General features: G+C 39.7%; 1 protein-coding gene across 1 annotated transcript in view; it reads right to left on the bottom strand.

Moving 5' to 3' along the window:
• The window catches only part of PLXDC1 (plexin domain containing 1), a 106,773-nt gene that overhangs the window by 61,946 nt on the left and 30,234 nt on the right, over positions 1-14,593 (bottom strand). The window contains exons 4-7 of the mRNA XM_056816796.1: positions 14,011-14,080; positions 11,302-11,424; positions 10,521-10,639; positions 1,851-1,950 (exon numbers count right to left, since the gene is read on the bottom strand). Coding sequence (XP_056672774.1) covers positions 1,851-1,950; positions 10,521-10,639; positions 11,302-11,424; positions 14,011-14,080 — 412 coding nt within the window. The remainder of the gene's footprint in view (positions 1-1,850; positions 1,951-10,520; positions 10,640-11,301; positions 11,425-14,010; positions 14,081-14,593) is intronic.

The raw sequence follows: 14,593 nt of genomic DNA, 5'->3' as shown, positions 1-14,593 counted from the left end.
TTGAATTTACCTGCCCAGGGAAGCCAGGTAGCCCAATGGATAAAGAGGCAGAGCTGGAGGGGGAAAGTCCTGGGTTCAAATTTCTTCCTAGCTTGGTGACCCTGGCAAGTCACTTAACTCCAATTGCCTAGCCCTTACCACTCTTCTACCTTGAAAATAATACTTGGCATGGATCCTAAGAAAGAAGTTAAGGGTTTAAAAAAAATTGTGTGCAAACAAATTTGACATACCTGAACTACATTTACCCAGCATCCTTTTAAGTTATGTGCTCACTTTATATCGGGATGTTTGGGAGATACATTTTGCTGAAACCCATGCAGCAAGGCTTTTGGGCTTTGGCTCTGTGCTCTGCTTACTTGGCTGAATTAGCCCCTTTCTCTCTCACTTTTTTATTATTAAAAATCTATAAATGTAAATACTTGGAGTATTAATTCATTTTTACTCTTACATTGTAAAAAAAAAAAAGAATTGACCAGCCCCAAGATCACAGGATAGTGGAAAAACTGGAACCAACTTCCAGTGAAGTCCTGTTGCCTTCCCCCTATTTCCTATCTTTCCAGTCTGATTGCGTATGCCTTGTCCTCACACTGTTAGACAAAATACTATCTTGCCATTTCCCTATCTCTCACCTCCATGCCTTTGCACAGGTTTGTCCCATGCTAGAAAGTTCTCACTCTTCACTTCTGCCCCTAGAAATCCCATGCTCCCTTCAAGGACCAAATCAAATGCCATTTTCCTCGAGAAGCTCTTTCCAATATTGCAAACTGTTATCATTGCCTTCTTATCACTTTGTACTTGTTTTGTATAAATTTTATATTTTATTTTCCTTGAATACATTGTATCTCTCTTGTTCTTTCCTCACTAGAATATAAACTCTTCTATTTATTTTTAAACCTTTATCTTATGTCCTAGAATCGATACTGAGTATCAGTTCCAAAGCAGAACAGTATTAGGCAATGCAGGTTAAGTAACTTGCCCAGGGTCATACAGCTAGGAAGTGTCTGAGTCCAAATTTGAACCCAGGACCTCCTATCTCTATTCACCTAGGTCCTCTAGAATATAAACTCCTTAAGGGCAAGGTATCTTTTCCACTTTATTCTCTGAGCCTATCATGGTATTGTTCAGTTATTTCAGTTGTCTGACTCTCTGTGACCCTTTTGGGGTTTTCTTCTCAAACTTCTCCAGCTCATTTAACATATGAGGAAACTGAGGCAAACAGGGTAAAGTGACTTGCCCAGGATCGCAGAGCTAGTAAGTATCTGAGGCTGAATTTGAATTCAGTTCTTCCTGACTCCAGACTTGGTACTATATCCACTTTGCTACCTATCTGCTCCATAACTGGCACATAATAAATGCTTAGTAAATATTTGATATAGATTGATTACACACACTGTATCTCATTAAAACCCTCCCCTATCCACAGAACCAGGAGTCTCTATTTTATATTATCTTAACATACTATGTTCTAACACAATAAAATAAGTTGGTATTTATTATACTTAAATTAAATTATTATACTCATTATATATTAGTATAATACTTATGTTCATCCAGAAAACTGAAGACTGTAAGGAACTCAAGTGGCCTAAGAAAGAGCTATCCATGGATCACTGAGGGAATGCAGTAGTTAAATTATCCTATCATCTTCTTTGGGAAACAGAAAACAATCTAATCATTGGATGTGACCATGGGGATCCCTATACCCAGGAAACATGGCGGGGTAGCCCCCAGTCCCATCCAGTCCTCACCACTTGAGTCAAGTGATTATCTACCCACCCTGGAAGTTAAGGGGACCAAACCAAGGCCAAGTCCATACTGGTTATACTTTTCTTTGGGCCCTGAAGACTCACCTGGCATGTCAGGGGCTGGACTGAGAATCATGAAGGCATCAGACAGGCCTGCTTTGACAGGGTGCTGGGTAGAATTGATGTCCAGGACAGACATTGGGATCTGAAAGGGGGAGAAGATCCTGAAGAGACCTGGTCTGGTTGGGCACATCATTTTGGGGGAGACAGTGACAGGGCAGAATGACCATGACCTCTACATTCCAGAAGGAATCCCTCACCCTCTGAAGAGCTAGTCTCCCCTCCATACACACAACTCCACTTAGGTGATTTTCTCTGGCCCTACAACCCATGAAGAGAAGGTTTCAGGCTCAGCCCCTAAGATGACCCCTTAGTACCCAATGGATCAAATCTAAACTCCTCAACTTGACCTTCAAGACCCCTGTAGTAAAGGCTCATTCTCTCAACCCTCATTTCATAATTCTTTTTCTTAAATCTGTTCACCATCCTCTTTATTGGACCAACCACTCTACCAGCCTTTGTTAAATTCATGAGTATGGATAATTGGGAGTTATGTATATCTTCTCCTCTATTTCCTACCCACCTTCACCTACCTATCCATACCTCAATTTGGTTGCTTCATTGCTGATATGAATGATAATAATAATTAAAGGGGACATTTTCATATAATACTTTGCCTACAAAGTCCTTTACTACATATACTAACCCTACCCAAATTCTAATTACTTTGTGCCTAATAACAACCCTATGAGGTAGGTGCTTCAGGAGATCTGTGATCTCATCCATGTTGGCATCTTCCATCCATCAATGCGGATCACTGCTTTTTCTGACCCTTCTCATCCTGTGTGACTCTAATTCAAGGGCTTCTGACTGTCTTTGTCTTTGTATTATTTGTTCTTGATTTCCTCAGGCAAATTCCATGAATATGTCCAAGACTCTTAACCTTGTGAATTCAAAAGGGTCACTAGAAACCTTGAAGGTGGCAACAGGTATGGTATTCCTGAGGTGGCAGTGAGAAAACAAATATGGTGACTTCACTGTCCTTGATGGTAAAAAGAACTTTTAATAAACATCTTTCCTAATATCCTGTATAAGAGAAATTAGCAGCAGGAAAGAGTCTGGTTCTGTGGTTGAACAGTGCCCAACCTAAATGAAATGCAAAATGGCCAATTAGCAGTTCTGTACACCGTTTTATGTCCTAAGAGGTTTAAATATTATCTTAGCAGACTATTGTTATCATGGTTATAGGTTAAGTTACTGAATGTGACTGAATGTGTAGGAATAAATTACCTGTTTTATACTTGATTGATATTGTTCTTTGAGTGCTTCTTTTACTTTCCACCTTTGGGGAATCCCTTAGATTTTCCAGCTATAACTTTTACTATACTTATCATTGTCCCCAAATGAGAAGTTTGGGGTTTGTTAATGGAAAAAAAATGAGTTCTAGAATAGAAAACCTAATCCCTCTAATTAGAATCAGGCTTCCCCACTACTGAACTCAGTCCAGGAAACAAATGTCTGGATATAGAATAGGTAAAGAATTGCAGACTTTGTGGTATCCTCAGTTGTGGTTCCTCAGTACTGGATAAGAATATATAAAATCAATGCAAAGTAATTTGGTAGGGAGGCACTAGCAGATAGAGGAGTTCAGGAAAAGCCTCATAATAGGAGGTGATATTTGAGATGAACTTTGAGGAAACCTAGGGCTTCTGAAAGGTAAAGGTGAAGAGGGAGGAAATTCCAGGCTTGAGGGGATACCTTGTTCAAAGTCAGGGTGGCAGAAGACAGAAGGCCCTAAATAAGTAGTATAGTATACAACTTTCATACACAAAAATAATAGAAATTTAAAAAGAATGAGAAAAATATAAAAACAAAACTTGATCCTAGTATTAACAGGGAGCCACTGAAGTTTATTGAATCATTTGGGAACTGAGCTTTAGGAATAGCAAAAAGGCTGGCCCACAGAGCATGTGAAGGGGAGTCAGTTTTTGTTTAAATTTTATGTACTTTTTTCCAATTATACTTCTCTTGGAAAGGCAGGTCAAAAATATGTTGGGAAAGTTTCAAAAGCCAAACAGAGGAATTGATTGTAGATTATGTATCACTAGAGTTTATCAAGTAGAGGATTAAGAGTTTGTCAACCAGTCATACCACTGCTGGGTTTGTACCCCAAAGAGATAATGAGAAAAAAAAGACATGTACAAAAATATTCATAGCTTTGCTATTTTTGGTGGCAAAAAATTGGAAAATGAGGGGATGCCCTTCAATTGGAGAATGGCTGAACAAATTGTGGTATCTGTTGGTGATGGAATACTATTGTGCTCAAAGGAATAATGAACTGGAGGAATTCCATGGGAACTGGAATGACCTCTAGGAAGTGATGGAGAGTGAAAGGAGCAGAACTAGGAGAACATTGTACAGAGAGGGATACACTGTGGTACAATAGAATGTAATGGACTTCTCTACTAGCTGCAATGCAATGATCTAGGACAGCTCTGAGGGATAAGAAAGAATGCTATCCACATCCAAAGAAAGAACAGCGGGAGTAGAAACACAGAAGAAAAACATTTATTTGATCACATGGTTCGATGGGGATATGATTGAGGATGTAGAATCTAAACAATCACTCTATTGCAAATATGAATAATATAGAAATAGGTTTTGAACAATGATACATGTAAAACCCAGTGGAATTGCTCGATAGCTCCGGGAGGGGAAAGGAAGGAGGGAATGGAAAGAACATGAATCATGTAACCATGGAAAAATATTCTTAATTAATTAAATAAAAAAATTTAAGAGTTTATCAAGTAGGGAATTAAATGATCAGCCCTGTGCCTTAGAAATATCACTCTGGCAGTTGTGTGGAGATGAAATAGCCTTTTACCATAAGAAATGATGAATAGTATGAGTTCAGAAAGACCTGGAAAGACTTATATGAACTGATGCAAAGTGAAGAGAGAAGAACCAGGGCAACAGTGTATACAGTAATAGAAATATTTAAAATGGTCAGCTATGAATGACAAAACTATTATCAGCAAAGCAAGTTCCAAGACAAACCTAAGAAACTCCTGATGAAAATATTCTCCATGGCCAAGGAAGGAAAAGTTGGAGTCTGGTTGCAGATCAAAGCAGATTATCTTCTACTATATTTTCTTCATGAGTTTTTCATTGATATGTATAATATATGTCTTCTTTCAGGACATGAATAATATGGAAATATGAATTGCATGATAGCACTGGTATAACCTATATAAGATTATTTGTAATCTGGTGGGGGGAAGAATCTAAATCACGAAATGTCATATAACAATTGTCAAAAATTGTTTCTAAATGTAATTGAAGAAAAATTTTAAAAGTTAAAAAATGAAAGTAACTTCCCTTTTTCCAAATGCCATGAGAATATGAGAATTCATCCTTTGGTGCTATCAAAATTGTGTCATCTCCAACACAAACTTCTTCTTTGTAGAATGAATAAATGAGTGAAGAGCATTCATTAAGCACTTATTATGAGCCAAGCACTCTACTAAATTCTGAGGTTACAAAAGAGATATTCCCTGCCTTCAAGGAACTTACATTCTAATAGATGGAAGTAATACATACAGAGAAATGTTTGGCAGGGAGGGATATTTCATTTGGGAGAAGTCTAAACTGTTCTTATCTTTCTTTCTTTCAATGCCATTTTCATTTCCTGTAGTTACATAATCAGAACCATGATGTGACAAAAGAAATGGGCTGGCTTCACTGTGCTTAAGGATAAAAAGAATTTGTTATAAAATCTTTACTGATCTTTTCCAGTTTTTGTAAGGCAAAGAGAGAGGCAGGCAATCATTGAGGAGATGGGGCAGACTTGAATGTGAGCTAATAGTAGAGCATGAAGAGTATGACTAGGTCTTCTTGCAACATGAATGTTCCAGCTAAGGATTCATCAGTCATTGAATCAAGGTAGAGTCATCTTATAGCATTAGGCAGCTGGTGTGTTGGGAGAACAGCCTGGAAGGTGAGCAATGTGTAGGCGGAGTATATCTGAAGCTAAGCACAAATAGTTCTTCTCTTTCTCTTTTTGTTGATTGCCCCTGGGCTTCTAGCTCTTGGCTCAGCTCTAGATGACCTTGTTCCTTCCTCTCTGCTTTCAGACTATTAGAAGTCTCTGTATGGTTCTGAAATTGCTTCCTCTTTTTATACAAATTTCTCAAGAATTTGTTACACACCTTACACATGAATTTGTTACAAATGTGTTACACAATACCTTTAATTTTTAAAGTTATACAGGCCCTGTTTCACACTAAGTTCTTACTGGCTCCATCAGGAATGGTTCTTACTTAACAAAGGTAATTACTTTTTTTTTTAATTCACTTTTTAAAAAAACTTTATTTAATTAATTTTGAATATTTTCCCATAGTTACATGATTCATGTTCTTTCCCTGCCCTCTTCCCAATCCCTCCTCCTGTAACCTACAAGCAATTCCACTGGGTTTTACATGTGTAAAAGACCTATCAAGACCTATTTCCCATATTATTAATGTTTGTAATAGGGTGATCATTTAGAGTCTCTGTCTCCAATCATATCCCCACAAACCATGTGACCAAGCAAATATTTTTCTTCTGTGTTTCTGCTCCTACAGTTCTTCCTCTGAATGTGGATAGTGTTCTTTCTCATAAGTTCCTCTGGATTGTCTTGGCTCATTGCATTGCTGCTAGTAGAGAAGTCCATTACATTTGGTTGTGCCACAGTGTATCAGTCTCTGTGTACAATGTTCTCCTGGTTCTGCTCCTCTCACTCTCCATCACTTCCTGGAGGTTGTTCCAGTCCCAATGGAATTCCTCCAGTTCATTATTCCTTTTAGCACAATAGTATTCCATCACCAACAGATATCACAATTTGTTCAGCCATTTCCCCAACTGATGGGCACCTAGTTTTTTGCCACCCCAAAGAGTGCAGCTATAAATATTTTTGTACAGATCTTTTCCTTATTATCTCTTTGGGATACAATGCTATGGCTGGTTCAAAGGGCAGATAATCTTTTAAAGCCATTTGGGCATAATTCCAAATTGCTCTCCACAATGGTTGAATCAATTCACAACTCCACCAGCAATATATTAGAGTCCTGATTTTGCCACATCCCCTCTGACATTTATTACTTTCCTTTGCTGTCATGTTAGCCAACTGCTAAGTGTGAGGTGGTACCTCAGAGTTGTTCTGATTTGCATTTCTCTAATTATGAGAGATTTAGAGCACTTTTTATGTGCTTATTGATAGTTTTGATTTTTTTTATCTGAAAATTGCCTACTTGTGTCCCTTGTCCATTTATCAATTGGGGAATGGCTTGATTTTTTGTACAATTGATTTAGTTCTTTATAAATTTGAGTAATTAGACCTTTGTCAGAGGTAAAGGTAATTACTTTTTAAGTGGAGTAGGATGACCAATGGAGTCCCATCGTTACATGTTTCAGATATTAAAAATAACACAACAATAAAAACAACAAAAACTGACACCTGGATCTAGAGGAAAGACACCAGACTTTCTGGTTTTTAGAGTCTAACGCATAATTAAGGGAGCAGAGACAATTGTAGATAGAGATACAGAAAAGCAGTTCTTCAAGGAAAGAAGCAACTTCAGGAATGGGACCTCTAGAGACAAAAAAGAGAACTCAAGAGAGTCCACCCTGACCACCAAGAATTGAACTATGAAAAGAATTAGACCCTAGAATCCCAGATGACTGCATAAGAACTTTATGCAAAAAAAAAGATTCCAGAGTTATGAGTTACCTTGATAACTTGTGTTCCCTACATGTATACTTACTATCATTATGCTGTAAGTTTGTGCCCACTAAAATAGTTGACATATATAGTTGTGGGAGAGTGAATCCTAGGTAAATTAGGGAGGGGAACATTATGTTACTATTTTTTTACTATGCTATTTTGGTAAATGCCTTATTTAAGAGTCAATTATATCTACAGGCTGATTTGTTCATGGGAAGTATACCTGTGGGGGCTCCTGGGCTATACTTTTAGAAGCAAACACCCACAAGGCACTCTTAGAACCTGGGTACCCAAGCTGCAAGTACATATTGGGAAAGTAGCCTAGAGGGGGTGCTGTGCAATATTATTCAACCTACTCCTTTTCCCTAGATTGTTTTTATTTTGTTGTGTTCTAAATAATGAATATTATTCCAGAGTCATATTCCAGAAATGGATCTCATCCCACCAGGTCTCAATGATACTTAGAAGATCAAATCTGTCACCTTATTTTATGTTCCCCAGGATCAACTTTTACTTTCTTTTCTAGGAGGGAGATCGGCTTTCACTTTGAGCATAAATAGCAGTTAATTGCCTATAGCAGAACTGGAATATCACACACTCTGTATGAGATTCTCTCTGCTATCCATACTTGCTGGAAGTGGGATCTTGTTTGCAACTCCCATATCAATCCTAGATACATAATATATATAGATGGACCTGCATCTAACCTATGTTTGGTCTATGGTATGTAGCTCTTACATATGATAGTATGTATTATGTGCTTGCCTCTATAATCTCTCTGTTTGGTCTATTTTTGTTCTTGAGACATTTTCAGTCATGTCTAACTGTGATTCCATTTGGGGTTCTCTTGGCAAAGATACTGGAGTAGTTTGCCATTTCCTTCTCCAGTTCATTTGATAAATGAGGAACCAAGGCAAACAGGGTTAAATGACTTGCCCAAGGTCACACAGTTAGTATCTGAGGGTAGTCTTGCACTTGTGGAGATGAGTCTTCCTATCTCCAGCCTCAATATTCTATCTACTGTGCCACCTAGGTGCCCCATTTAATCTATAATATGTAGTTTTTAGATGGATATCATTTCATGTCATGTCATGGAACTAGAGCCTGTATTCAGTATAATTTGCAGGAACTTCATTTTTTAAAGTAGGAAGAGGATATAATAGATATAACATATAATTATATAATATAATATATTAATAATAATATATTCCTCAGAATGCCTGGGCTCAGAGCACAATCACTCAATGAGAAATTTCCAGGATTTCATTTCTCATGAGACAATGTGTCAATGACACAGTTAGGAATCAGGGCAACAATGATAAAAACTATTTTTATGAAAAGATAGGATTTTTAAAAAATATAGTGAAATTGGAAAATGAGGGGATGTCCATCGATTGGGGAATGGCTGAACAAATTGTGGTCTATGTTGGTGATGGAATACTATTATGCTCAAAGGAATAATGAACTGGAGGAATTCCATGTGAGCTGGAACAACCTCCAGGAAGTGATGCAGAGCGAGAGGAGCAGAACCAGGAGAACATTGTACACAGAGACTGATACACTGTGGCACAACCAAATGTAATGGACTTCATAGTAACAGCAATGCGATGATCCAGGACAATCCAGAGGAACTTATGAGAAAGAATGCTATCCACATTCAGAGGAAGAACTGTGGGAACAGAAATCAGAAATGCAGAAGAAATACATGACTTATCACTGGTTTATATGGGTACATGATTTGGGGTTTTGGTTTCAAAAGATTGCTCTACTGCAAAAATGAATAACATGGAAATGGGTATCAAGTGATAGATAACATTTGTACAACCTAATGGAATTGCTTGTTGGCTGTCCAGTATGGGGGGCAGGGAAAAAAATGTATCATATAAACATGGAAAAATATTAAAACAATTAAAAATATAGTAAAATTTAAAATATTGATTGTCAATTAGCAAGAATTCACCTTCTATCCTTTTCCAAATGAGAAAGAAAACACACACACATATACATACACCAAAAAAAGCACTTCTGTTACAAGTATTTGTAGTCAAGCAGATCAAATTCTGCATTGAAGTCTCATTCAGCACTCTGCATCCTTCACCTCTGTGTCAGGAAGTATGCTTCATTCTTAATTCTCTGGAACCATAATTGGTCATTATTCCAATTAGAATTCCTGAGCCTTTGGCAAAGTTGTTTTGATACCACTGTTGTCTTTGGACAATTTTTTCTCCGGGTTCTGCTCGCTTCACTCTGCATCAGCTCCCAGGATTCTCTGAAACTATTCTTTACATAACTCCCTACAGCACAATCGCATTCCATTACATTTATGTACCATAATTGGTCTAGTCATTCCCCAACTGATGGGTATCTCCCTAGTTTCCAACTCTTTGCCACTGACAAAAAGAGCTGCTATAAATATTTCTGTACATCCGAGTTTATTTTGCTCAAAACTAACCTCTTAATTTACTCTCCCTCTAATTTCCCCTTCTCCCTTTTCCTCTTTCTCTTTTATTTCCCTGCTGAGTAAAATATATTTCTGTCTGCAGCTGTGCCTGCGTGTTTATTCTTTCCTGCTTTGACCACCTGAAATGAGAGTTAGGTTCAAGAATCAACCAGTCTTTCTGCCCTTTCCTCTTTTTTCACCTAGATTTCCACTTGTCCACCCTGATTATGTGAGAGAATTTTCCCTTGACTGAAGAGGATAGGATTTTTTTTAAACTATTACTTTCTTAGTAACAACTCTAAAACAGAAGGGCAAGAGCTAGGCAAATGGGATTTTAAGTGACTTTGCCCAGGATCACCAAGCTAGGGAGAATCTGAGGTTAGATTTGAACCCAGGACCTCCAGACCCCAGGCCTGGTGCTTTATCCAGTGAGCCATCCAGCTGCCCAGCAATGCTCTTTCCATTACACCATATTTCTTCTCAGATTGGGCAGCCCTGCCCTGCCTTTACTTACCTCCTTGTAACCAAAGACGATTCTGCCATCGATATGCAAAGCTGCTTGGAAGGTGAAGCTCCCTGTACTCTCATGGCCCTGGAGGTAGACATGGTCCCATTGGACCACAAAGACTGTCCCTGAGGGAGAGGAGCAGACATCCCAGCTGAAAAGGGAAGGAAACATGGGGGTGGGGAGGCTGAGAAAGGGATCCTGCTGAGGATTATAGATTTTTGAGCCAGAGGGAACCCTAAAAGTTCACCAGGTCTGGGGTCAGGAAGATCTGACTTCAAATCTGGTCTAAGATATTAAATTTTGTGATCCAGGGCAAGTCACTTAACCCCAATTGCCCAGCCCTTGATACTAGTTAGAATTACTACTTAGATATCACTTAGAAGTGATACTAGGACAGAAGGTAAGGGTTTAACAAAAAGGCATTTTACAAAAAGTTTGGGTTTTTTTAAAGGGTTTTTTAAAAATTCAAACATAAAATTGGTTGTTATTTACCAGCACATCCTGCCATAATTTTTTTTCAGACCTAGTCTCACCCACTGGCATGAAAAGAAAGAAAACTGTGATTCTCCTTGGAAAGACTCCCAGGAGATATTCTGGGGACAGAGAATACTCTGTGCTTGTGTGAATAGAGGCAGGGGAATGGATAAGATGGCTTCAAAAGGAGTAGGGAATAGGGATGGCTCCCACAGTGCTCTCCACCCTGAAATTCTTTCCAGTTTTGGGGGGAAATCTAGGAGGAGCATGTGGGGAGGTGGTGTGGGGGGAGTGGGGAGTTTGCATGTCTCACCATTGTCAAAGTATGTGACTGTGGAGTTTGGGGAGTATCCGGGGTTGAAGTTGGCCATCAGAGGTGCCACATACTGGGTGGCTGTGAGCATCCGATGGATGACATCCCCCATGAAGATGAAGCCTATGAAAGGGAGGACAGAGAGAGGCATCAGAAATAGATCAACCAGAGCCATCTAACATGAAGAATATAATTAGTTATTTATTTTGTAACTTTGGAATAACCCCCTAATTTGGGTTTTATTATAGAGTTAATCAAAAATTATTTGTTATCTCTATTATGGAGAATACACAGTGTACTTTTCAGACAATAAACATTTAATGAGCCTCTACCATGTGCTAAGCACTGGGAATACAAAGATTAATAGACAGACTCTGTCCTCAAGGACCTCACTGAATCGACAACGTGTAAACAAGCAACTATGTACAAACAAGCTATAATATAGGATAAATAAGAAATAATCATTAGAGGGAAGGCATTCAAATTAAGAGCCTGAGGGGGCAGATAGGTAGCACAGTAGATAGTCCCAGGCCTGGAGTTGGGAGTACCTGGGTTCAAATCTGACCTCAGATACTTCTTAGCTGTGTGCCCCTGGACAAGTCACTTAACTCTGCTCACCTAGCCCCTGCCCTTCTGTCTTAGAGTTGTTACAAAGACAAAAAGTAAAGGTTTTGTGTTTTTTTTAATTAAGAGATTTTTTTTTTTACATTCAATTTTTTTTAAAACCCTTACCTTCCGTCTTGGAATCAATACTGTGTATTGGTTTCAAGGCAGAAGAGTGGTCAGGGTTAGGCAATGGGGGTCAAGTGACTTGCCCAGGGTCATACAGCTGGGAAGTGTCTGAGGCCAGATTTGAACCTAGGACCTCCCCTCTGTAGGCCTGGCTCTCAATCTACTGAGCTACCCAGCTGTCCCCTTTACATTTACTTTTAAACATTATTTTTAAATTTCTTTCATGGTTACATGATTCTTGTCTCCCTTGCTTCTTCTCCCCCCCTCCCAGAGCTGACAAGCAATTCCACTGAGTTATACATGCATTACCACTCAAAACCTATTTCCATATTATTCATTTTTGTAATAGAGTAATCTTTTAAAACCAAAATCCCAAATCGAATACCCACATAAACAAATGATACATTATATGTTTTTGTCTGGATAATTAAGAAATTGAGAAAGGTTTCCTATAGAATATGGGGTTAAAACTGGGTCTTGAAGCCAAGAGACAGACGGCTCACTGCAATCCACCTGACCTTTTAGTGAGTACAACCCCCATTTTATTTTTCTTTATGTAATTACTCATTTGAGTTATAATAATTAGCTCTTCCCTCCTCCTAGATATGTGAGTCATATCATTAGTCTCATCTCTGTTGGTCCACAGCTTGGAATTGGATGGAGGGGGGCTTCTAGCATTGTCCTGCCTATAAAATAGAGTTGGAAAAATGGTCACTAGGTGGCCCCCTGCCCTGCCCCAAATCTGGATCTTACAGAAAAAGGGTATAGACTGAGACACTATTTTCTGGACATCGTCATTGTAGGAATTTGTTTTGTTTTGTATACGCTGTTGTTTCATGGGTTTTCTTTTTCTTTTTCAGTAGGAAGGAGGTAGGGAGGAAAGAAGGTGGATTTTCATACATTAAAAAAAAAGATTTACAAAAAAGAAAGAGAGATGGAGGGAGGAAGAGAGGGGAGGAAGGAAGGAAGGAAGGAAGGAAGGAAGGAAGGAAGGAAGGAAGGAAGGAAGGAAGGAAGGAAGGAAGGAAGGAAGGAAGGAAGGAAGGAAGGAAGGAAGGAAGGAAGGAAGGAAGGAAGGAAGGGAGGGAGGGAGGGAGGAAGGAAGGAAAGGAGGGAGGGGGGAGGGAGGAAGGAAGGAAGGAAGGAAGGAAAGGAGGGAGGGAGGAAGGAAGGAAGGAAGGAAAGAAGGAAGGGAGGGAGGGAGGGAGGGAGGGAGGGAGGGAGGAAGGAAGGAAGGAAGGAAAGGAGGGAGGGGGGAGGGAGGAAGGAAGGAAGGAAGGAAGGAAAGGAGGGAGGAAGGGAGGAAGGGAGGAAGGGAGGAAGGGAGGGAGGGAGGAATATCTCTAAGAGTCAACCTCTGAAGAGATCCCAACTTTGTCTACCTGCCACATCTGAAATGGAGCATGGGGCACAGGAAAGATTCTACTAGATTCTTAACCCTTCTATTCAAATGATGTATGGAAAAGCCTGGGGAAACAGGCTAAAATCAAATGTGCATTTCTCCCTCTTTCACCCCTCTCCAACACAATAGGAGGCAGAAGCTCAAGGATCAAAGTCCAAGGGAAATAGGCTGCTCTAAAGGTTATATATCCTCCCTCTCTCTCCCCTCCTTCCCGTCTTTCACCACTTCCCATCATATGCACTACCACAGATATAGGTTTGCCTAAATAGAGATACATTAACACTAAAATGCAAACCCCAGAAACATGCAAAAAGCAACTATTTCTCAGAACTCTGAGTACCAATCAGAATGCTGCCCTGAGAATCCACCTCCATCCCTCCATCCATCCAACCCTCTCTCCCTTTCTTCCTTCTTCTCTCCCTCATTCTCTGTGGAGAATCGGGGCACAGAGTAACCAAGCCTCCCCTCCCTTGCATACCTATTACAGTATCTCCCCAGGGGAAGTCCCTAGAGGCTGAGGACCCCTAGCCCCAACAACTTGCCTACCTCTTGGCTGCTCCCAGTCACAGTCTTACCTCCGGTTGCTATGGTGATTTGCCGCAGATGATGGCCATAGAATGGGAAATCAAAGGACAGGACCACTCTCTGTGGGGGATGGGAGAGAGAGAAAGAGATAGACAGAGAGTCAGCATGGATACTAGGGGTGAAGAAAAAGACCATGGCCCTCACCTGCCCCAAAACCCACATACATACCTGCAGAGGCATGGAGGGCAGCCTCTCTACAGTTGGCTAGGAACACCACTGTGATGCCATGCTACTGGGGGAGAGGGGAAGAATATTCGAACCACCATTGTGCCCTTATCTGGGTGAAAGAACAGGGTTTATCCTGGCCCCCTGGTTACACAACAGAATATGCTGATGAACCACTTTTCTCTGCACTACCCAGTGGCAGAGAGATTTACTTTAAAACAAGAATTATGTGAGGTGTCATGTGTAATCTTTTTTGTTTTTTGTCTGCTTGAATGTTTGTTTGTTGGTGCTAATATAAAGATGAAAATGGGAAGGAAAGAAAGAAGGAGGAGAGGGAAGAAGAGAGAAAGGAAGGAAGAAGAGGGAAGAAGGAATTGAAGAAAGGAAGAAAGAGAGGGAGGGAGGGAT

The sequence above is a fragment of the Monodelphis domestica genome, chromosome 2, assembly GCF_027887165.1.
Source record: "Monodelphis domestica isolate mMonDom1 chromosome 2, mMonDom1.pri, whole genome shotgun sequence".
Lineage (NCBI taxonomy): Eukaryota > Metazoa > Chordata > Mammalia > Didelphimorphia > Didelphidae > Monodelphis > Monodelphis domestica.
The sequence above is the reverse complement of the archived record's forward strand: the minus strand, read 5'-3'. Positions and strand labels throughout refer to the sequence as shown.